Source organism: Anopheles coustani, chromosome 3 (assembly GCF_943734705.1).
Source record: "Anopheles coustani chromosome 3, idAnoCousDA_361_x.2, whole genome shotgun sequence".
NCBI lineage: Eukaryota > Metazoa > Arthropoda > Insecta > Diptera > Culicidae > Anopheles > Anopheles coustani.
The window spans coordinates 90084676-90108719 of record NC_071288.1 but is presented as its reverse complement, the minus strand read 5'-3'; the positions used below and the strand labels follow the sequence as shown (position 1 = coordinate 90108719).

Here is a 24044-nt window from a genome sequence, read left to right as displayed (position 1 = left end):
GAGCGTGCTTATGCGTCATGCAAAACTCTCACAACATCTCCAAAGTTCGCCTTAGCATCTCTACCCCAACCGTCCGTTTAAAGGTTTTCAAACATCGAGGTAGGCGTTATTGTGGAGGATGGAGTAAACAGGTAAAAAAGGAAAGGGTAGGAAAGCTGGTCCCGTGGATGCCCATCATGCTCCTTCGCGGGCAGATATGCTGTTCATTTAAATCCCAAACAACTCCAACACGCTGCAGCCGTAACGGAAGGAGCTTTAAAAATCGAGGAACAACATACGAATCAAACCGAGGCGAGCGACACGAAAAATAGAAACAGGTATTTGCTGCCGAAAAAAAGGCAGTCAAGAATTGAAAACGGGCGGTTGTTTTTAAATTTGTGGAAAGAAACGACAAAAAAAATCCGGCGTCCAACGCACGCCAGCGACGATAAGCACATGGAGCAGCATCACAAAACGACGACAAACGACGACGTCGGATGATGACGAAGGAATTGAAAAACAACTTCGTGTGTCCCATCAACGCAGCAGCATCGCGCAGCATAGAAAAGAAAGAAACGAAGGAAGAAGCATTGGGTTTTAAATCTCCAGCGACTCCTCGCGGTGGTTCGATTCCGTGGTGTGTATTATTCTTGTGTTTGTCCCACCAAGACGGAAAATAAGAAGTGGAATACAACTCGATCAAGCGACAGACAAGCCTTTTTTCTTGTGGAGGCGATTTAAAAATCTCGTCGCGTGGTCATCCGAAAACGAGATCTAACGAAGCAAAAGGATAAGCAAGCGCAGCGTAGAAGAAAGGGGCAAAAGCAAGACATGATACGGACTAGCATAGGAAAAAGTGAGACAGAGGAAAAGGGTTTTTAATGTTTTATGTAGGAAAGGGGAAGGCGTAGTAGAAGGAAGAAATAAGGTGGCCTTAGTTGTGTGTGTTAGATGGAATCCTCCAGCTACGAACATTGCGCAAGCATAAATATCCTGAGCATCATGCTTGTCCCAAACATTACTTACCTATGAGGTGTAAATGTTGGTATTTTTCTAATATAAACCATGTTATAATCATTTGAAGGATTTTTAACATATTTTCAAATGTGCTCACAAAATGTATGTACTTATAAAAAATAATATTTTTTATTTTATTGAAATTCTTTCTACATAATAATTCTTATCACAATACCTTTCCTTTGTAAGAAACGTCAAAATCCGTAGAGTCTGTCGCTCCGTAAAGTAGTGTGCGTGTACAAACTCGTTTTCGAGGGTGCGTTGAGCAGTGTGCGTAACGACCTGTGTAGAGAGACGAAAAAAGCAACTATCGCAGCAGTTCAGTTGAAAGCGTCGGTTTAGTCAGGGTTCGACATCTTCAACCGAAAGGTTGGCTTCGTAGCGTTGTGAGCTCTGCCTTTTTGGTTCAGCGAGTTTTTTGTAGAGGTGTTTAAGATTGGAAAAAATAGTTTGTCTACGGAACGTGCTAATATAACCGAAGAAAGTTATAACAACGTCGTGATCAACAACATCGTCGAGAATACAGCGGCCGTACGTGCGTTACTGGCGTTACGGCGATCGAAAGCAGTGCAGTGTGTTGCTTTATTTCGTATCGAGTGTGTTTGTTGTGCGGTGGATCAAGTTTTCGCTTTGTTGCAGTACTTTACGTGACCTTCCTCATCAATCTAGTTCAAACGAATTGCTTAGAGAAAGTTACTCTACAAGTTGGGAAGTAAGTGGAAAGCCTAAGGCCGTGTTTGTGCGTTAGAACTACAGCACCGTGTGTGCGTTACCTTCCTACCCCACCCTACCGACCCGTGTTTGTGCGTTCGAAAAGGAAAAATTGTATAACCTTCGCGTTAGCAAACATCCTTCCAAGAAGAACTGTGCAAAGGACAAGTGTAATATTTTCACACATTCGTTTATCGATTCGCGCAACCATAACCTCAACGTTTGAGGTAAAATAAAATTGTAGAAAAAGTTGCCCATCGCGTAACGCAACCCCCGCGCTATCTCACGCACACACGATCACACCGCGCATCGAAATCGAAAGAGTTAGCTGACGGCGGAAAATATAGTCGTCCCATTCGCTCTGCAGCGGGGCATTGCCGTGCGTGTGAACAGAAGGCTGCTTTGCTGTCCAACAACAGTTTCGTGTGCCGTGCTGCTTGAAATAAAAACCCATCGCCCTTATTTAAGGTTGTGACGATATTAACTCCTCGCCGGTGAAACTGTGCCAAGTGTGTTTTTGGATAAATGATTGCGGATGAAGGCAGCAGATCTGCTTGGCCGTGTTTTAGCAACGCGAGGGGCGCCATTTTCCCCCCTAAACCCACATCACCATCGTAGTGATTACGCCGCACACTTCGATCCACAACGGTCTGGTGTCGGTTGTCTTCCTGCGAAAGGAAAGAAGCAGTAAAAAGAAGTGTTGTATATAAACAGAAGTACGAGAGAAAAACATTTGCGCCGAAAAACGCCAAAACAGGTTGTGCGTCGAGTTTAGCAGAGGGTGTGAACATTTGTTAGTTGGAACACGGAAAACAGATAATAGCGATCATGGGAGCCCAGGTTTACAGTCAAATGGTACAGCGAGTGCACCAGTCGCCGGCCCCCCCACGAATTCAAGCGTCGATGCGGCCAAAACCGGGCCGGATTAATCGTGCCAAGGCGAACCTCTTCGGAAAGGTCGAATCAGCATCGGTCAAACAGTAAGTGTTGCAAAAAGAAATTTTCCTCCCAGTGCCCGATTGCTTCAATGGTGGTGTTTACATAAAGTTCTTCCTTTTGCCTTTTCTCGTAGGTATGTCGACCAGCACCTAAAGGAGCAGTTGGAGGCGAAGAGCAAAAAGTGGAGCTTCGATTTTCAGAGCGAGCGACCGCTGCAGAACGGTCAATTCGAGTGGGAACGGGTGCAGACGACGGTTCCGGTCGCACCGGCCATGATAACGCTAACAAACGCGGCACATGTTGTTCCACCGGCTGTTGGTTTGAGGCGGTTGCAGATACTTCGCAGAAGCCACAGCAACAGCAGCAGTAGTAACAGCAGTAGCACCTTGTCCCGTGATCTCACGATGGAAGAACTGATGGACGAACGGGCAAATCGTGCAAACGGTCGCGGACTCGGTGTCGAAGAAACACTGGACGATTCACTTTCCTCCTCGACGTCGACACTGTCACCCACGCCACCGGCCAGCCCCACCTCGGAGGAGTCCGAAACTATCGTTACCTATCCGACCCTCGAAGACCACGACCGCATCATCAGCACACTCCGCGGCGAAACGAAACAGCATGCAGCGCCCGCGAGTCCACCACCAAAGCTGCGACAACGGCAAATCACTGGTGAGTGTTTTCTTTCCCCTGCAACTCACGCCAATTTAGGTGATGCAATGTTCCGGCCAGATAAGATCACTCCCTGCACCGTTGAATTGGTCGCACCGAACGGCGGCTTACTCTCCTACACCCATTTGGACAAAAACTTCGAAAGACTAATTAGTCCTGGTCCACTGGAGGAGAAACAAACGGATCCGGCAAAATTCCGTGCCCGAGAGGTGTTTCGCTTTATTTCATCTTTTTAACGACCGCACAATTAACACCTCTCGCGATCGGTGCGATATTGGTCAGAGCCAGGTGTTTATATCTTTCCATCTCAACGTCATCCGACGCGTAAGACGCACAAGATCCGTCAAAAGCCATTCGATCGGAATCTTTCCAATTTCCTTTCAATCATTAGCCAAGGCTGGGTGAACCGCGGATCATCGGTTGGACGAGTTTCCAATTATCGGAGCTTCTTCAGATCCACCGAAAATGAAAGGAAAGGGTGTTTTATGTTGCAAGAATATCGTCCCAGCGAGATCGTGCCTAAAACAATAACGCGGCCTTAGGTCTCTATCCGTGTCTTCTTTTAATTGGGAAATGGAGAAAAATGAACCATGTAATAGCGTTTCATGTTCCCTTCGACCGCATACACACACACACGATCGGCATTTATTATTGCTTTCGGCACGCCTTTTTGGTTGATCTTCAAAGGGAAACAAAAGTTTAAGACAGAGAAAAAGGGGATCTTTTTCATAAAAGGACAAAAATTACCTCTTTCTGTTCCTATGCTTTCCCATTTGGTATTCGTCCTTTCTCTAAGTTGGTTAGTGACACACCAAGAGCAAGGAAGATTAAATAGAAAGAAGTGTGGGCGATCACTTTTATCTAGGAAAAAAGAGAAATTTAAAAAATGAGTCGTATAACCGTTGAAAATTAAAACCCCCTAAAAGAGATGGGATGCATTATGATGATCGATCCTATCCATTAAGTTTTTTTTATTCGTCCCTATTTTTCTTACCTTTTAGTTATCTCTCTAAAGCAAGTTGTGGAGGGTGGCAAAGGTGCGGCCAATGTGTAGACCGTGAAATATGCCTTTCTTACGTCGACGGAAACAAGCGACGGTTTGAAAACGAATAGAAGGTTTCCTTAAACACATCCTCCTCTGCCTGCGTGTGGGGATTCGGAAATCTTCCCGTCGATAGGGAGCACCCTTTTTTGTTGTTGGTGTTGTTTTAATATCCTTCTGCCTTTCTCCCCCACCCCATGCACGAGCGGAAGAACTCTCTAACCGTCGAAAAATCCATCCACACGGCGGCGGTGTTTTATGGTCCGTCGCGTTTTCCAACGGTTTTTTTTTTCGTTCGTTGTTCTCCCTTCGCATGTGGGCTGGAGAATAGAATGAAACGCTGGAACAAGCTGTTTTCCGCGTTCTTTATTTTTATCTCCTGCGCGCGCGTTGTTCCTCAAATGTGCATGTTCTCAGCTGGGGTTGGCTCGACGGAAGGACACACCAACGCTCGATCGATCGAGACAAGGGAGTGCTGCATAAATGCTGCACATTTTTCATGCTCGCACATTTAGCTCGCGGTATGATCTATTTTCTTCCATACCACACGCCCTCGGTTCAGGCCGGGGATCTTTTCCGAGCCCCACGTCGATCGAGCAAAGATCATTCCTTCATTCTTAGCTAGCCCTGCGTTGGGTTACGCTTGAAAGGCACCAATGTAGGAGGGACTTTTAATGTCTGGAAGAAATTCCTCGCTTGCCCCATCGCGCGGATAGTTAAGGTAATTGTAGCTTCATTATTTCGCTACCCCCGCCAAACACAGGGCGAAAATGTTACGATTTAATTGAATACTTTCCTTTCCTTCAGGCTGTCGTCGCTTTCAGGGGCGCTACTGTTGTATCCCTTTTTTGCCAATCATCATCCGTCGAACAAAAACCGCAACCGAAATGTGCAACGCTTTCGCGCGAGTAAATTCTGTTCCGCCAGCGACAGTTCAGTTGTTTTCGACGCAAGTGCGCCACCGTTGGGGGGGTTGCATTTACGGGTAATTATCCAATTGCTGTGCGGCTTGTACACAGAACGGCCCCGGGTAGCACAGCCGCATCGGCCACCGGGCTTTTTTTCCCCGCAGTAGAATTATTTTCTGCTCCCCTTGGTGGAGAAATGTATTAGTTTGCCAATTAGAGTTTTGTTGGTGGGCCCTCAAATTGGCCGCCTTGCTGGGGGGGAGGGAAAACTCGTTCGACTAGCTTCGGAACCGATTGCGCAAATTGGCACATCCAGTTCTCTGGGGCACAATCAAATACCACACACTTTGCTGGTTTAAAATCACTCCAGACTGCATTCTCGGCTTTATTTTATTTTCATTTCCAATTCGTTTCGGTTGTTCGGACTGTTTTGCTGTGGTTCTGTAAAACCTTGCCAATCGTAAATAGGGATAAAAAACAGCTGGTGTGTGCAGTTTTTACCTTGCACCCGTGTCTAAATGGCCCACATTTGGTTGTGGAGTTTTTATTGTAGTGTGTAGTGTTTGCGGTTTTTATTTTGAAATTTGATTTTATTTATTTTATCGTTGTGAGTCACGATCGTCGCAAAAAGTGTTCCATTAAAATCCACATAAACAAAACCCTTAACTAGCAGGTACTGCAAAAATTTACGATGCGCTTGACTGTTTTCTTCTGCTAATTGATGCATCAGGATGAAAAGAAACGGAAGGAAAGGTTGTAAAGTGTGCCGGGTATATTCACGCAAATTTATCCTTCTTTCCGGTTCCGGTCAAATGGGAATCTTTTTCGTTATCTTCCCTTTTTTCCAGTGGTCTCTTGAGGTTTTTTCGATCACTAATATAAGGGGCATGAACTGTTGCTTTTCGGAAAGTAAAAAGAAAGGTCCTCAAGGCGCATTAACCTTGAGTTTTTGGGTTTGTACCTTCCCCTTAGCCAGTTTGTTTGAGGTCTCTTACGTAAGCAAAAAATACAGGTCCACTTTAATCTTGTTGTAATCTCCACTTTGCCTTCCTTCGTTCTATTACTTCTCATTTTTGGCAAACGATCACCACTCTGGAAACCGATACCTGCGAAAAGAATCTCCTCTGGGGTTTCCTGAATCGTATGAGTCAACTTTCTTTATCTGGGTGATGGAATTGTTTACCTTCCCGCAAACAAAATCTCTCGCTGTGATACCCAGGAGAGCACAATATCCGGACGGGAAGGTCAAAAGAAACGAGGCAACATGAGTAATAGATAATTGCAAACACACAGTAGTGGGTCCGCTGTATTGTCCAGCTCACACGGAGAAGAACGGATCGAAGGGCAAATAGGAACGAAAAGCTTGTTCGTGATCCTTCCGGTAGTTCCAGGGAATGCGTGTAATGCCTTTTTGGCTTCTTGTAACTCAATCTGCTGCCGGAATTTCGGTGATCCGGTGAGTCAAACCAGGCAATCTACCGACCTCTCTCGGCAGGGAGGTTTGTTTTATGCCATTTTTAGAACATAAAGCATTGTGCAAAATATGCTTTTCGATTGACGATCTATGGAGAAATTAATTGCCAGAAGGGAATGGCTTTAAAACTCACTGGGGTTTAAACATTTTACGAACGAATCATAATTTTATTCAAACGCACCTTTGAAAGGAGTCTGTTTTCAGTCGTTTTAAACCCAACGTATAATTATGGTTACGATTTAATTGAATTGAACGATTGGGTCCTTTATTGTACTAACATTTCCCTCGACGCGCAACCGTTCAAGGCCCCATGGAGCGAAAAAGGATCATTGGCGGAAATGGAACCATCAATTAAAAGTCCTAGGGTAATGCCTGGTTCTGGTTCTTTTGTGGTGATGTTCTCTGACCATAAATTACCATAAAACTCGCTGGAATTGCGCCGCAAAAACCGCTTTTTCGTTTCGTCTTTATTAAATCGAGTTTGCCCACCGTAAGCTTCTCTCTTACCTCCAATCATTTTGTTCTTGAGCAGATTGTTTGGTACGTTTTTTTTTGGTTGGTTGGTTTATTACGGTTGTCCTGGCTTTATCGTTTATTGATAACCCATGTTTTCCATCCATAATATCGAGGTCAGCGGAAGCTGAAGGGCAGCGGCATCCGGCTGGCCGCATATCGGTCAGATCGGGCCGGGGTGCAATTAATCACATATCCCTTTGTGTGGCTCGACTTTTACGGGGTCGTTCGATTCGGCGTTGTTACTCGTGGCTACCGAAAAAAGGAAAACACCTGGACACAACAACGACGACGGGAAAGTGCTGTATCCTTTCGAGTCGGTTTTATTTAACAAAAAGTATGTTTACCTCGTACGATGTTATTGTAGGTTCCATCTTCTCCTCGAATGCGATGCGATATGAAATTATTATTATGTTTCCCCTACACGCCTGCCATCTTTTGCCAGCATGGTACTTCTCCGGGAGGCACAATTTTCATGATCGAGAAGCCAAACCCACTACCGAATTTCGCTACAGCCTCCGCAACGTAAACGTGGCTGCATTTTCCTTCCTTTCCATCGGAGAAAAGGTGTTAAGTGGTGAAGCAAGAGAAAAGGGCTGGGACAGGGGATGGATGATCGAATGGTGGAGGCGATTGTTTTCACACTTCTTGTTTTCGATTCGTTTCCTTCATTTGCTGCTGCCACGACGGACGATGCACCGAAAGGACAAGCCCAAGCCAGGCCAGCAGAAATCTTCCAGTAGCTGCGTTTTTTCTTCTTTCATGTTGAACTTCTTCACCTCCTCGGCGTGAAGCGCGTGTTCTGTGTCCTTTTCTCGTTCGCTTTGCTGCGTTTCAATTACAGCTCACCATCATCATTCTCCCTTCCATCGATCACACACGGCCGGGAACGGGTTTTCGGTGTCGCTCGAAAGGGCCTGCACGTTTCGCGAAAGTTCAACTGGAAGAAAATTGGCCTTTCTTTTTTCGTCTTTTGCCGGACCGGAGGACCGGTCGGTTTTCGGGGAGTATGCCCCCGTCCCTTACGTGTAACGAGCGTGTTGTTTTGGATCGTTTTTTTCTGTTTTTGCGTTTCAATTTGTATCTCCTCGGTTTGCGTGCTTGCTTGCTTGCATTGGATTGTAACTTTGTTTTTTTGCTTCCTCAAAATCGATCGCTCAGTTCAATGTTTTCACTGTGTTTTCGAAGGTTTTTGGCTCTTCTTAGAGTTTTGTTCCGTTCTTTTCTGTTTCATGATGTGTTAAGGATGATAATCTCCCCACACAGCTCCTTTTGCAACCAATTTTCCTTCGATGGTTTGCGGCTGCTGCTGCTGCCGTTACTGTGACCTGTTTTTCCCCTTTTCTACGCTGTTGTTCACATCCTTTCTTCAATGCAGCTTTCTTTCGTTCCGTGTTCTCTTTTGTTGTTTACATCGTAAAAGTGGTCTTTTTTGCGAAAAAAAAGTCCCCAAACCTGTATGTAACAGTGAAGATCAGCAGGAGCTGGGGATGGTTTTGCTTGCCTCAAGGAACATTAAGAAAGGGCAATAAATACATGATGGCCAAGTCAAATAATCGAACGTACGCGCAAGGTAGCCGCGCCAGGTGGACGACGACAAGCCTGTGTGTGCCGGTTTCATCACCATGTGTCCCGTCGCGAATACGAACCTTCCAAACACTCGAAGCGGGGCGCTGGGAGACACGCATCAAGGGTAGGAAAAAAAACACCGAGAATCTACCCATGGCCAATCGTGTACCGCGCCCCACCTGCCCAATAGCCCACGAGTTTGCCCTCAATCAAGCACCATCAACAAAGAAAAACATTCGGCCAAAAACCTGACTCAACGTGTTTCTTTTTTTTAATATGGTCCAACTTTCTTCTTCTTTGTCGTTCTTCGCGACGAAAACGTTAATCACAGCTCCACCACAAACAGTTAGTTCGCGTAAAGCGTAAAAGTTCCGCGTGGTTCCGCGCGACGGAAAAGACGACAAAAACCGGCCCGTGATACGTTTTGTTACCCGCGCCATTAACCTCCTTCTAAAAAGGATGGTGGTTGGTTTGTTGTTATGATGCTTTTATAGTGGGGACAACACCTTATTTTTGCTTTCTTCCATTTATGTCGTGTCGATGTTTGTTTAGGAAGAAGTTGTTATACGACTTTACTACTCTTGCACTATCTTAACCTTGGAAATACCTCAAAAATATGTATTTATTTTATTCTTTAAAAGAAGCAATTCAATACTAATAAAACAATCCCTTTTTCGCCAAACAAATTGCTTTAAAAAGTTCCTGATTCGTGTCAAGACTGTTTTACCCCAGTCGGGATTCGAACCTACTACCTCTCCTCTGCGCGTTGGTTGTGTTTCCCTATAGCCTTACCAGCTAGGCTACGGGCGTTGTTGTCTATTGCGTTATTTAATTCAAATAAGAACTTCGCACATCGTCTAGCAAACAGTCTTACCGGGATCAAATAATGCTAAATTGCAATAATGTTGCAATACTTATTTGCAGTGAAGTTTAAACCACTTCCATTCGAGCTCTCTAGCTGGTGGAATATGCCACAAAAGGCAAATAATAAATTGCCCTATTCCCCCTCCTCCCTGCTCGCTCAAACGTCCACAACAATCACTTCCTTTCTGGCGTCTTGTTTACAAGTTCGCCGTTTGATTCAACATACGTCTCGCAAGCAGAAGTGAATCAATCATCGCGTCTATGTGGCCAGAAGAGATGGGATGGAGGAGGTGGGAAGCATGTGTATATCCGCTCGTATTTGTGTCAATTAAATTGTGTCTTCACCTCCATTTCGCCGGCTCGCCCGGAACATCTGCTGCCTTCCGGGACGCGTGCGGGCGTTGATCGACGTTTCTGTGTCGACGACCACAACTTTCCTTGTTGGGAAGCAAGCGGCAAGTCGTGTGCGAGTCGTGGAGTGGTGTTTTTTTGTTTGCACTCGGAATTAATTGTCCGGGTGGCTGCTTATCATCTTGGCGAAGCGCGGAGGGAACCGAAGTGGTGGACTTGAGACTGATTTGACTAAGTGTTGTTGTTCGAAGCCAGACATAGAGGCCGCTCGATGTAGCGAAGAAATCTTCTACGCAAGGGAATCACTTTTCGCGCCAAAATCAAACATTGGCCTTCGTTAAAAAAACAGAACCACGTGTTTCTTGGATTCCGGGATCCTAACACACTCTTCTTACCAACTGTTAGAAATGAACCTCTGTGTGTGTGTATTTATGCTGCGACGATCGGGATCTGTCCTTGAACATTCCATTCCTCCAGCGTTTGCGTTCCCCTTTAAGCCATGTTGAGATAGTTGTTTTGCGTCTTGCCTAGCGTAGTATTACGCAATATTATTTCTCCAAAATTCGCGCCTTTTTCGAGAGGGTCCAAGTCTTCGCCATCGGAGCAGGTTGCTTCGCCACGCGGCCCGAGGGACTTGTTTACATCGGCATGATCTTAAGGAGGTAAACTTGGCTTGGGTTCCTTTTTTCACGTATCTTCTTCAGTCTTTTTCGCAGGTAGGTTTCCAACCCGTGGTCGTTGCCAACCAAAGCCAAACCTGTGCGCAAGCCAGGTCGAGGAGTTCTCCTGCCGGAGGCAAGTTGGGAAAGGTGACAGATGTGCTGTGTTTCGTATGCGGAACACGCGGTCTTAAAGTTTGGAAACTGGCAGCGAGAAGGATGTGTTTTTTTACACCGACCTTTTTTGGTCGCTATTTGCGGAACTTGTTGAAAAAAAAACTGGAATCGGTTTACCTTTCGGGGTCCAGATGGCTTACATCCTGCGTGCGTGGAAAGCCCGGGTCATGTCCCTTCCCGGGGTCACCACACAAACGATATGTTGGCACGCGCTGTTTGCGATTGAATTTCGTTTGGAATACGGAGCACTGGAACCTCAAGGGTCTTGCCTTCCGCCGCAGCTGGGTGAAATGGGTATCTGTTGATGCCTTCCAAAGAGATAGGGTCCATACTGATCAGCTTTTAGCGAAACGGCAACGACGTGGACGTGCGTTCGAAAAGTGGAAGTGGAAGTAAAGTAGTGCATAAATTTAAATAATTTTAAACCCGACGCACCATAAGGTATTAACCGCGGGTTTTACCTCACTTTATGCAATCCTTTTAGGCGCTTACGCGAGAGGGGGTGATCTACTGCGGCCATATGACGACGTCTCTCCCTGTGACGAAAAAACAAAATACGGAAAGGAAACCCGGACATATACCACCGCCGAGACACGTGCGCACGATTGTTGGCGTTGTTGCCCGATATTCGTTTATCTTTCCTGTCGATCATGTGGTTTACTCCGGTGGCTTTTCTCGTGCTCCCCAACCGAACCCTGGTATGAATAAAAGATGAGCGCGGTGCATCGGAGCCCAACGAGAGATACCGGCAGATACTGGCCACGGGAAAGGGGGAGGGGACGATTACCGGACCAGCGAACAGAAATCCCGAAAATGTACAAGTATGCTGCATTTTGTGCCGGTTCCATAATTCACTTCGTTCCGATGTTAAACGACCAGGAACGGACCTCGATATGCGGTACAACATCTGTTCAGCTCCAACTCGGAACCGCGAAAAACAAACCACCGAAAGCGGTGTAACGAAAATTAGTAACGGTCATTTTATTCCCCGTGAATCGAGCCGAATGTTGTTACACCCCAATCGATCTTTATCTTTTGTCGGCGATGGTCTTGGTTTTTGCGATGCGGATAGTTTTGTGGTCCCGAAATTTGTTGCGGTTTGTTGTCGATAATGCCGTTACCTTAATGGTCATTTGGCAACGCTTTTCGTTCGGACAGTGAAGGTCTCTGTCGTCAACAACCGTACGGAATGGTAAAAGCATCAAATATACTCTCCAGCTGATGAACGGACCGTGCAGGATTCCCTTTTGTTGATCGTTTGGTGGGGAAAAAGGATCATTTGATCATCCTCCTTTTCTCAGCGGGACGGTTTATCGACGGTTCATTACTTTCGTCGGCTTTTATTTATTGTTTCAGCTGAGCTCTGGAGTGTATATTCTTAGGTAAAGAATGACCATTACTAATGGATAGATAAAGCTGGAGACGCTTTGAGAAGCATCCCGCAAAGAAGCTACGCGCCGGGGTGAGGTAAAGAAAGTTTACGGTACATCTCTCCTTCACTTAATTCTCGTCAGTGTTGAGTCTGTCTGTGTTCCATTCCGTTTCGTTCCGTTGCGTTATCTTGTACCGCAAACAACGCGGCGTAAGCACACTTCTTCTCCTTCTCCTCCTCCGTCCAAGGCGCGACGAATTGTTTACATTACGATTCCAGCGTCTCCCGATGGTCATTGCCTGCGATAAGGTTCGCCCGTCCGTCCGTCCACTCGTGAGCTCTGTTCCACGTCGAACCACGTACCCTCCAATTTCTCTGATTCCACCGTTCCGTCGGGAAACCGTTGGTGATCTTTTATTTGACCTCCACTTGGCCGTTTCTCCTACCCTACCTCGCTTCTCTCGTACCGATAATGTGGGTACGACCAACGACCCCTATGTGGGTTTGAAATTCTTTCCTCATCATGGTCAAATATCACCTTGCACTAATCATGTTCTATTCAATTCTTTTTTTGCAGAATTCCTTAAGGAACGCAAGCGCCTCTCGTCGTCCTCGGTGGAGCGCATCTCGGTCAAGAAGGTACGCCTGATGGGTGGCGCATCCACGCCGTCCTCCACGGTGACCTCGGCCGATGTTGCTTCGACGTCCGCGTCCAAAAACTAAACCTCGACTGTGCCACATCCCCCCCCGGTGCATCATCCGACCAAACCAACGCGAGGAGGACCGACCGAAGCAAGCAACAACACACAATACACTGTAGCTGACGCTTGGATGAAAGGAACGGACAATGCTCGCTCGCGAGGCAAAGGACTGACATCACACCAGAAGTCAGCGCAGTCTTGTGGCTTTTCCGGGACACCTTGCTTGGATCGGACTGCGTCAGGGGATTATAACACTTACTTTTAGAACCATTTTAACCTTAGATTTACCGCCACACAAAGCCCATGGCTATGCAAGCCAATTTTCTTTTTTAGCAACCCAAATCGGAACGGAAACTAACTTTCGAACAACTTTCGCAAAGTCCCGCTTTGGTTACAGTTTAACAGGATTTTTGAAATTTTTCTTTTTGATTTTGTTTTCCTCTTCGTGAGTCTATTTACAATTAAGAACTACAGATCGTGGCTAGATGCAATCTACTGTTAGTAGTAGAGTAGGATTGTCTAGGCCCGCATAGAGACGTCTTTATCGAATATTTAACATTTTCCCTTTACCGCAAGCCCATTTACTACAGCTAGAAGTAGTATTTGGGCAGATAACAATCACGAACGAAAACAAAAACAACCTCTAAATGCTATTTTGTAAATTCACGTAGGAGAAGGTTACGTTGCGGGAACCAAAGGTGTGTGGCACCTTTCGTACGACCGATACGATCCGATGGTAATATCCAGTATCTAAATCGCTTGCATGGAAGGTGCAGCCGTTGTGAACGCGCCGAAGAAACCGGTACAGAATCGAGCCATCTCAGGCAGAGCCACGAGATACTATCGGTGAATCTGTATCGTTTTATATACTATTGTAAATAAATACCTGTAGAACTATAGATAAGTGCGCCTAGTTATAAAACAATAACGATCGAAATCGTCCCACTGAAACCGTGACTAACTGTTCGTAGCTTCTCTCTATAGGAGAGATCTTCGTCTTGTTCGATTTCAGTGGGAAGCGATTTGGTGGCAGCAATCGAAATCGACTCGTTTGCTCGATCTCGTAAACACTTACTATGCACATGAGGACCTCCTTCAGCGCGAAGGGAAAGAGGGGGTTTATAATGCAATAGTCGAGGCGTAGCGATGCTCCCTTATCGTGAGCGACCCTACCCCACGCAATTGTTATTTGTGCAATAGAGTTGTTTCTAGCTTTAAGTATGTGTGTATCGAAAATAACTTCCGCTGTCCATTGTCCTCCCCATATCCCATCCCAAATTTCCACTTTCCCAACAATTGTACAGTTTTAGTATACCATTCTCTAGATCGTAGGAACGCTATGATTAAGACAGAGCACCTTGCAAAGTTGCATGTTCACGTGCCAAAAAAGTTAGATTGAAAAACACAACAAAACATATTCCGTAAACAGGATGGAGGGTCAAACAAACGTCCCATACGCCCAGAAAGGTTGATGCGAAGAAAGTGTCCGATTCGATTTGGTCGACGGCAACGGACGACAAATCGACTTGCTTACTTTCTCGTCGGCCTTGTTTCGGTGTGGTTGGGAAATAATTCAACATTGAAAGGACTTAACTTGTCGTTACCATTTGAAAGCAAAAAAAAAAATAGTTTGCAACATTCTCAGAGATGGAGTTGGTGCGGAGAAATCGATACTATATCATCATGTTGCGATCCAAAATCCTTAATCTATGGTGTACAATAACGTTTATTACGCAATTTTATTTGAAACACGTATCTATAAAAATGAGACAAAAATAATGATTCATGTTTTTACGCCACTTTCACATTTCAAGGTACAACTAAAGTACGAAACCCTTATTAGTTAGCTTTTCTCCATCACACATGTGATCCTCATATACATAGTAATTTATATGCATTCGATATATGGCGAATCTGTTGCTCACAATAGAAGGCTACTTTCTATCGTTTAGAAAACGATCGGATTAGGAGAATACGATGGCAAAAAAGGGAAAAAGTAATAATAAACATGTCGAAAACCTACCCACATTATGATTAACGAGAACTACACCGCTCGGTGTTAGTACACCCTAAGTTTATTCTATGCGAAAGTGAGCGAAACATTACGCCGTAGAAATCAATAAGATCTCATGCTTCAGTAAGTTTTCAAATTCTCCCTTTACCTCTGCTGGGTTGTATGATGGTATGCCTTAGAAGTCTTTAGGTCATCACAGGAATACCTTCACTACAATCCACTCAGAGAGGGGACGTGGAAAAACGTTGCTGAAATATAGCTTAGAGATTTATTAGAGAGTATTAGATACGGCGCCGTCGGATTAAGCTTAATCTCGTCTATCTGTATGTGTTTTTCGCCCTTCCTTCCGGATGTTGGGGGAGTAGAATGAATGAGGCTTTCTTGGCCGTTCACCACATACCGCTGAAAAGGGCAAACAACATGTCGGATTCGTTTGATCTCTCGTTAGATATGTGCTTAGACGTGTAAGATCTAGCTATGGGAATGGTACCTTTACCTAACCTTTAGAGGGCAGACAACGGAGGGCGCAGAGGGAAAAGATGAGAGCAACAAAAGAAGAGTTTTTGAGCAGACGAAATTCACACATCAATATATTGTAAAATAGAAATTCGATCAATAGAAGACACTACCTTAGCTAATAGTTTTCCCGTTTATAACAATGCATAACATAATAGGAAGGAACCACGTCGTGGAAAAATTCTCTTCTGAAGAGAAACACAAATGAAACATAATTGAAAGTCAACAGTAATACACGGTTTTCAGGGTCAGCTCGTGCTTATTAACTTGTTCTTTACCCGCGCGATGCTTTTGCTTGGCAGTTTTATGTTGTAGTTCATCCATTGGTCTGATCTACAAAATAAAAATACTAAACAACAGCGTCACGCGAGCAAAGAATTGGTTTGCTCGGACGAACTCGCCCTTAAAACAGTGTAATCACACTACAGTGAAAGAGGAAGTGAAGGAACAATAAATAAGGAATGAAGGAACGCCAACACCAAACACACACCCAGGTTTGTGATCTGCGGTTGGACGCCCTTCCGCCTTGGGCGTAAGTCTGAGGGATACATGATTACTTTATGCTTAGTCACCACAATAAACTATACAAATAAACCAATATAAAAAAAAGAAAATAAATAAATTTCTATTACAACCAGTGTTAAACAAGTTCGTGTTAATCCGTACAAAATCTAAATATGAAAAGAAAGAATCGGTAAAAGTGTTGTGTTTCATGAATCTTTCGATGAGATTCTTCTAAAGAAGAGTAATTCGAATCAACATTCGAGACAAGGTGTGTTTTGGTTGGCCCTTGTTTTACAAGGATGCCTTTAGTCGTTTTTATTAGTTTCTTGTTTGCAGAAAGATGTCAATACAACAAATTGAATGGTATAAGTAGGGTGCGGTTTTTGGGCAAACCGCGGCAAAAATAACCTCCAAGAGAAGTGTCTGTTCCCGGAGCGGGTAAGAAAATATCGTTTGCTTTCTTTCCTTGCTTTGGTTTTGCTCACACCTCGTTTTTTGCTCGTTTCGTTTTGTCGTTTTAGATACTTCCCCGCCCACCCCGTCCGTCATCCAGGAACTACCGTTCGTTATCACCAGTTTATAAAGACCCACCACGAGGGCGGAAGAAAAAGGATTAGTTGGTCAGTTTACAACCATCCGGTCTTCGGTTGCCGCTTGATGGTGGTCACATCTTCCACCTTCCGGTACGGGCGCAAGCAGGGTGGTGAGGAGGCGGCCCGTGCAGCATCGGCCGACGCGTCTCCACCGCCCACGATCAGGCTCTCCTTGCTACCGCCGGCCGACGTTGGTTTGGTTGCGGCAGCGGACGGTTCGGAGTCGATCATGAGTTCCGTTTTAATCAGCGGCACCAGTGGAGGGCTAGCGGCGGTTGGTGGTGGCGGTGGCGGTGGTGACGCAACCAGCTTCGGGGATGCCGGTCGTGACTTGTGAGTTGGAAGGGGCGTTGCCGGAGTGGTGCTGAAGACGGGAATGACCGGAGCCGACGACGCCGAATCTTCCTTCGACGGTGGAGGAGGAAGCATACCCTGACCGGGTTGTGGTTTCGCTGCGACGGGACGTGCCACGGCTATGTCCTCCGGGCCGGTGGGACGCTCCGGAGCGGGTGCCTTCCGTTTGATCACCTTCGGTGGCGAGTTGACGCCCGAGACGAGCGGCTCCGGATCGTCGCTGTGCACGACGGAGGGAGCCGAGGGGTCACCGACGGTGGATAGTTCCTGCTCCTTGGTGTCTTCGGTCGATTCGGATTTCTTCTTCACAAGCTGCGATTCGGTGCGCGTAATGTGGATCGTCGGTGGAGGTGACTGCACCTGGGGTGGTGGAGGAGGCGACTGGACAGTGGGAGGATCTTTGCAAGGAGGCGGCGATTTAACCATCGGTGGTGACCTCACCCCAAGGGTGGCCGGTTTCTTCTCCGGCGCTGGGGTTCCCTCGGGAGATGGAGATTTACTGCCGGCGATGGAAGCGAGCGGGGATTTTGCGGCCGGAGTTGGACCCTCCAGGCGGGACATTGGACCACCGGGTGAGCGTGAGCCACCCATGGACGAGCCAGCGGGAGATTTCAACCCACCCAGACCACCGTCACCGGCCTTGGTCGACTTCATCATGCGCGGAGATGGCGTCTTGCTGAGGGCGGCCTGGAGTTGCGCCGTCAACAGGTTAATCGGCGTCGTCGCGCGGCTCTTGAGATCGTTCGCGTTCAGCGTATTACCCGGGGACGTCTCGTCACCTTCGGCCAACTGGCTGAGCAGATGGAGCAGCGTGTTGGTCGTCTCATCCGTGTAACCCTCGACATGCGGCGAAACGCTGCGCGAGCGAGGCAAAGGACTACGTTCCACCAAACGGCGTGCCTCGTCCATCGCCTTCTGCAACTGCTGCTGCTGGCGGAAGCTGTCCCGATTGCGGCACCGTCCGATCTGGCTGTTTATCTCCACACCGACACTCGTCATCACCTGACCCCACTTGGCTGAGGACGTGTTGTTGGCGACCTTCTTCGCCACCCGACGGAACCGTGCGAGTGGGTTTGCGTCCTCCTCTTCCTCCTCCTGTTCCTCCTGTTCACCCATCTCAACCGGCGCTACGTGGAAGTCCTTCATAAGGCGACGCTCCCAAATCTTCATACGCTTCGCCAACACCGCTACAATATTATCAACCATATGATCAGCTTACTCACGGTACTTTCCTTTCCTTTTAGGATCCTTACCCTTCTCCTTGCGATCGACCGCCGACACATCCATGCCGTTCTTCTCGAAGATGTCCAGCAGCTCGTAGCGCATGGCGGAGATCTCCGTCTTTACCTCGTTGATGTCATCCTCCGTCACGGCGTCTTGCTCCATGCGGCGATGCATCGCGGAAACGTACCGCCAGACGAGGGCTCGCATGACGTTCGTGTAGCGTTCCGCACGCTCCTTATCCTCCTTACGACGCTATTGAATGCACCAGAAAAGGAGACAGAGATGCGCAAGAAAAGAAATTAAATACTTTTAAATGCCCCTATTTGTTCCAATTAAGACAAGTTTTCAAAACGGCACATAGAAGCCACTTAGCTAACAGCGTTGCAAAATAGTTTAAAGTTTGTTATCGTATTAGTAGGCTTTGAACAGTCAGTCCAATGAATTGTATGTTATAGTAGGCTGGTTCCATGAGCACGCTATTAAACTATTTGGTTGCACAATATGGAAACCCTGATCACAATAATTTAATACTGATGATTTCATACTGAACATTTAAACATAACTTTTTAATTACGTACGATTGAGTTCGTCTACCAATATTTATAAAAAAACCTTCGGAGATTGTCAAAGATTTATGCGCTTAAAACGGTTATCCAATTTTAGTAAAACTCCTTTCAACTGCAGGTCTTTAGAAATAGACTTAAAGTGTAGCTCAGAAATAGATTAACGATTTTGGCATTGCATGAGAAGTGTAGAAAGTTTAGAACTATTTTGCTAAACTCTAGAATAAAGGGAACCAAACAACAATAAGCAGGTAAAAGAGAAAGGGGCAATTTAAAGCAAAACGAATATAATCGGTTCCGGTGCTCCTTACGATCGTTGATTCACGCTTCAGATCGCGCTTCTTCTTCTTGCCGAAGAGGCGCATCAGGTGCTTCATGTTGGGGAAGATGTTGAACGGTGGCGGCAGGGTCGAGCTCTCCTCGAAGTAGCTCATCCAGAGGCGCGTCCTGGCGAACTTCCACTCCGTGTCGGAGTGTTCCTCAATCATGGCGTACGAGTTGGACATCATAGCGATAAGCAGGTTCAGTAGTACGATCACATTGATCACACTGTACGAGCCGAACATGAGCAGGCCCCAGAATCGCGTGTACGATTTGATGCCGGTCAGCTCAAACGCCTCCAGCCCGACCATACCGAAACTGGCCCAGAACAGCGACTGAGAGGATTCGAAAAGGCTGTGGCGAGAAATGAGAGAAGGAGAATTAATGAAGCCCTCGGGTCTCCTCTGCAGTTCGGGAATACTGACTTTCCAAATCGTCTCCACTTCATACACGCATCACCCTGGTTATCCCAATCCGGTAGGCCGCCCTTCAAGCTGTAACACTTGGACTTCTCCAGGTCGGCAAAGTACCACAACAGTTGATTCAGACCGCACGCGAACGCAAACAGTACGAGCGAGTAGATGAAGAAGAACTTCACGATATCGATCACCATCCGGCCGAGCGAAATCTGCAGCGGTCCGAGGTGCGGATTGATCGAGAACAGGTGCACCAACTTGAGGGCGGAGAACACGTTAGCGGCCGCGAACAACCCTTCGGCGATCAGCTGCGGATCGAAGTCGTCCCAGTGCTCGCGGGCGATGTACGCCGTGCTCGGGTCGGCCGCAATCTGCGACGACTGCTGAATGTACGCGATGATGCGCAGCAGCACCACGCAGCAGTAGAGGAAGTTGCGCGCGAAGTCGATGAAGTTCCACATGTTGCGCAGGTAGCTCCGGATGCCCTCGATGAAGATCTCCTGCGTTTCCTCCCAGATGAACCCGATCACGTAGATCACGACGAGGCACTCGAGGTACGTCGGCCCGTTGCCTCGCTGGCGGGCCAACTCCTCCTGTAGTGCGCGCTTCATGCTTTCCGTGCCGAAGAGGAGAACCACCTGCACTTCTGCCCGCTGCGATACGAGTATGAGAAGAACTGTTTCCGAAAGGTAAGCGTAATGTGTCATACCCAGAATTCATCTCAAGCCTGCTCTCTGCTCTACTTACACAGGAAGAACAGATAGGACGAAGCGTGGATCAAGAACTTCATGAACGGTTTCCGCATAAACATGGACGTTTCGCAGTTCGGTGCGATCATGTACAGCATGCAGTAGAACGGGAACAGCACGGCCGTGCGCACGATGATGGCGATCTTCTCGGCCGCCGACTTGCGCCGGAAACCGGGCACACCCTCGTACCACATGGCCGCAAGCAGCTGCTGGATGTTCGGATGGGCGACAAACTTCTTCTGCTTGTAGTCGATCGCAAGCTCGAGCCGGGTCAGCTTCATATGATCGCCGTCCATGTAGGGCGGTGACTCGGGATCGTAGTTCAGAATGATCGCAAGCTCCTGCGAGCTACGCGATTGATCCAGCAGCTCCACGGCAAAGTTCTGACACTGGTGACGTAGCTCGAGGTACTGGGATTTGCATTCCTGCTCGGCGAACGCCAGATTCCTCAGCTCCCAGGACAGCTGGAAGGCCGTTAGGAGAGGATCCTGCGAGCTGAGCGCGATAAGGGAAGGACTAGCGAGGGCACGGTACTCGTTGACGCGTGCCAACGAGTGACGCAAGGAGTCCTCCGATGAGCGTCGGATACATTCCTCGCAGCCGCACCTGGAGACATGAGGACAGATCGTCGGTTATGAACTGGTCAAGGAAGTAAAGAGCGATCAGGACCTACTTTACGTCGTGTGGCATCGGAAGGGTCGCACCACGATCGAGTAGGATCTTCAGGATTTCGTAGTTGTTCTTGTGAGCCGCCAACATCAACGGCGTAATGTCCGGCGTAAACATGGCCGTGTTGATGTCGACCCGTTGCCAGCTCTACAAACAAAACATACTCCCATGAAATCATCCTCCGGCACGGGCCGCTGTTCAACACTCACGTAGGGTTCACCGTCCTTGTGGATGAGCTCTTCGTGCTCGAGCAGCAGCTCGACCGCCTCGACGAACTCGGCGTTGATCGCCAGCAGCAGCGCATCCTTCGTCTCCACGTTCATGACCACCAACAGTTCAACCATCTCGAGATTCTCGTTCTCGATGGCCAGCGTCAGCGCCCCTCGCCCCAACGAATCTACGCAGTTGACGTTCACATTGCGCCGCCGGTGGGCCCGCTGGAGGATCCGCTTGACGCTCGCCAGGTCGCCCCGTTCCACCGCCAGGAGAAACTTCTTCTCCTCGAGCGACAGTGGCACGGGCAGATTGATGTTGGTGATCATGTTGAACGCGGCCGAGCCACCGTAGCTGGACGGTACCGGCGAGGGCGACTCGATCTGCACGCCGACCCCGCCCGGGTCCTTCTTTTCGTTTCCCATTTCGTCTGGCTGTTGTAGTGGTTGTGTTTTTTCAGACTACGCGCATCGGACTCTGGAAGTGGATGAAAGCAAGGAAGGAAACGCACCTCACGGAGATTAACCAAACGGATCCCGAACGAGCGTATAACGTGTAGAACGTAGTATCTGAACCAAAATCTCACTGGCCACTGACGGCGATTGAAACGAAAACTGCGCTAATGGAGCGAACTATGATTGAATCGAAAATAATCGAACGACCGAATGAGCAATGGGGCAATGTGTTATGCATATGAACTGCATGTTCTGTCGCTGAAGCAGAACCACTTGCGGAGGAGGGCACGATGTGCGGAAATGTGTGTTTTGGTTTCTTGTTGGTTTTGTAGGAAACACCTCTGATGTACCTCTGAGCTGGGTAAGGTTACCGAAAGAGAGAAAAGGTATATCCCAACGTGCTGCAAACGTACGTTTTTAGCGATGGCAGTTCAAAACTAAGTTACTTTGGTAAAGGACGTCGCTTAATCGCCTTTAAAGGTTTCAGGGACTTGATTTGAAGTTTTTTTTTTCATGTGAAGTGCATCTAACCATAAAGGGGTATCAAGTGTATTAATTAATTTTTTCCGAATTTTCGTGTTAATAACATCAGCTTTGTATAACATCATCCCAGTATTTTCGACTCATTGTGTTTATAACAAATGTGTTGTTTTAAGTCTTCTTTTTAAATCCTGCATATAATGACATGAGTTAATTGGTAATTAAATCATATAACGTTTAGCCAATTTTGAAACTACAAAATATACCACAAAGCACTTTTTAATGTTTAATTTCGCTTTTTTGACAATGCTAAGTACTTAAACAGTTTGCTTCTTTTTTATCCATTGTTAATTCTTAGCAAAGCGAGATTTTATATTACCTATTCAACAAAAATAAATCTCGCACTAAGTTACAAATGACGCGAATATAAAATTAGTACGAAAAATATTACTAAAACTAGTTCTGATAAATACCAGCGCCCTTGAAGCTGATGTTATGCTCATGAAAACACAATAATAATGATAATCATGATATACACAAGCAAAAGTTTTGAGATCAAATTAAATAACGCTTCACTGAAATATATTACTTCTCACTGTGGATAATTCTCTACAATTTCGAATAGAGTTTTTAGACATTTTTAGCATTTCCATTTTTTAGCAAATCTCTGGATGGAATAATCGTCAAGGCTTAACAGACTTCTTTCTCGGCAGCTCGTTGGGATTCCCTTGCGAAATACATTTTAATGAAATGGCTTAGGTGCATTCATGGAAAATTTGTACTAAAAACCAACCCTTAGAGCAAAGAAGTTGGCTGAACATACAGATGTTATGGCAAAAACGATTTCGAAGTGAATCAATGAAAGTAACAGAGTAGTTACAGAAATACAAAATGACTGAAAGGTCGCTACAATTATGGACAAGTTCGTAATAAGAAATATGCTCATGCTGGAAATTAAAGTATTCCTTTCTGGTGTTGGTCCACCAATCGATGTCGATAGAGCGTTATTCAATTAGTGTCGACCACTTAATGCCATCGTAATCTCGTTAGTATCTGCAACAGATTTAGAACAGGAGTAATAGTTGTTTTGTTCGGATTTAAACGGCGCCATCCAACGAAGAAGCGAAGGTAACTGATCTTTCCCCAACTGGTATTTTCTAGTTCTAATGGACTTGTCTAGACGGGTCAATGTCCGGCAAGATTTATATCACTAATTCCTCATGAAACTCCATCCTAATATCACTTGCACAAATTAATTCCTTTCCTCATTGTTCTATCACAACACAAAGCACACACAAACTCATTGGAATCATCCGCTACTGAGAACGATCAACTGAACACCATAATTCACCTTCTGCGCTGGAATGTCCTTGTATATCCTGCCTCCGATCACCTGAAGAATGGACTCCTGCACCACAGACACAGTTATTGCAGCGAAAAAGCTAGGGACTACGGCTACTCCGTCGCTCGGACACCGGGAAGCACCAGAAATCTGGTTTGTCGTAGGGGGAAAAGGGTTCTGGTTGGCGAAAAACCCGCTGGAAACGCCGAGCGTTGGTTCAGACAGGCAGCACAACAACACCAAACTACTCTGTGCTCACGGTGCGACAGACAGAAGCCATCAAAAAGGCGCTCCACCGTTGGTCGGTGTTTTATAGACTCGCCGCGTGCCCCGGGAAAATTGTCCAACCGGAGGGGGATGGTGCTGGATATACCGGGGTACCCGTCCACAGTAATCCTGTTAGAGGGAATTTAGCGGTAGGTCAGCAGCAGATTCGGCCGAGCACGTTGACATTCCGAATGGTGGAGAACTCTGAGGGAAGTAAGTGTTTCTTACTTATTGATTTTGTTTTCTTACTCCGCAGAAGAGCTTCTAGAACGAATGTTAGGAAAGAATATAGATACACGCCAAAATCATCAAACACAGATTTTTCTACAAAAAAATGATTAAACAGTTCGCGTCTAAAGTTAACTTAAGTAAGTGTTAGAATTTAAAGCTTTAAAATTTAAGGTTAATCAAGATAT

At 46.5% G+C, this 24044-nt stretch overlaps 2 protein-coding genes across 2 annotated transcripts; one reads left to right on the top strand and one right to left on the bottom strand.

Annotated features, from left to right (window-relative positions):
* Positions 1–1344: 1344 nt before the first annotated feature.
* On the top strand, positions 1345–13843 carry LOC131259377 (uncharacterized). Its single transcript, XM_058260856.1, has 3 exons — positions 1345–2687; positions 2780–3318; positions 12825–13843. Exons 1-3 carry the CDS (start codon positions 2536–2538, stop codon positions 12968–12970), a joined length of 837 nt encoding a protein of 278 aa, XP_058116839.1. The 5' UTR covers positions 1345–2535; the 3' UTR covers positions 12971–13843.
* A 2418-nt stretch (positions 13844–16261) lies between these two features.
* Positions 16262–21641, bottom strand: LOC131259361 (transient-receptor-potential-like protein). The gene is made up of 7 exons (XM_058260836.1): positions 21081–21641; positions 20876–21018; positions 20201–20808; positions 19463–20129; positions 19028–19391; positions 18183–18405; positions 16262–18116 (listed from the first exon to the last, which is right to left on the bottom strand). The coding sequence occupies exons 1-7, from the start codon at positions 21507–21509 to the stop codon at positions 16609–16611; spliced, it is 3942 nt and encodes a 1313-aa protein (XP_058116819.1). The 5' UTR covers positions 21510–21641; the 3' UTR covers positions 16262–16608.
* Between the last annotated feature and the right edge of the window lie 2403 nt (positions 21642–24044).

Coding starts and splice junctions, on each gene's coding strand:
- LOC131259361 (XM_058260836.1), bottom strand. CDS start 21,509: ATGGGAAACGAAAAGAAGGACCCGGGCGGGGTCGGCGTGCAGATCGAG. Junction 21,019..21,080: donor ACAAGGACGGTGAACCCTAC/GTGAGTGTTGAA, acceptor TTTTGTTTGTAG/AGCTGGCAACGGGTCGACAT. Junction 20,130..20,200: donor GTCCTATCTGTTCTTCCTGT/GTAAGTAGAGCA, acceptor TTTCGGAAACAG/TTCTTCTCATACTCGTATCG.
- LOC131259377 (XM_058260856.1), top strand. CDS start 2,536: ATGGGAGCCCAGGTTTACAGTCAAATGGTACAGCGAGTGCACCAGTCG. Junction 2,688..2,779: donor GAATCAGCATCGGTCAAACA/GTAAGTGTTGCA, acceptor CTTTTCTCGTAG/GTATGTCGACCAGCACCTAA. Junction 3,319..12,824: donor GCGACAACGGCAAATCACTG/GTGAGTGTTTTC, acceptor CTTTTTTTGCAG/AATTCCTTAAGGAACGCAAG.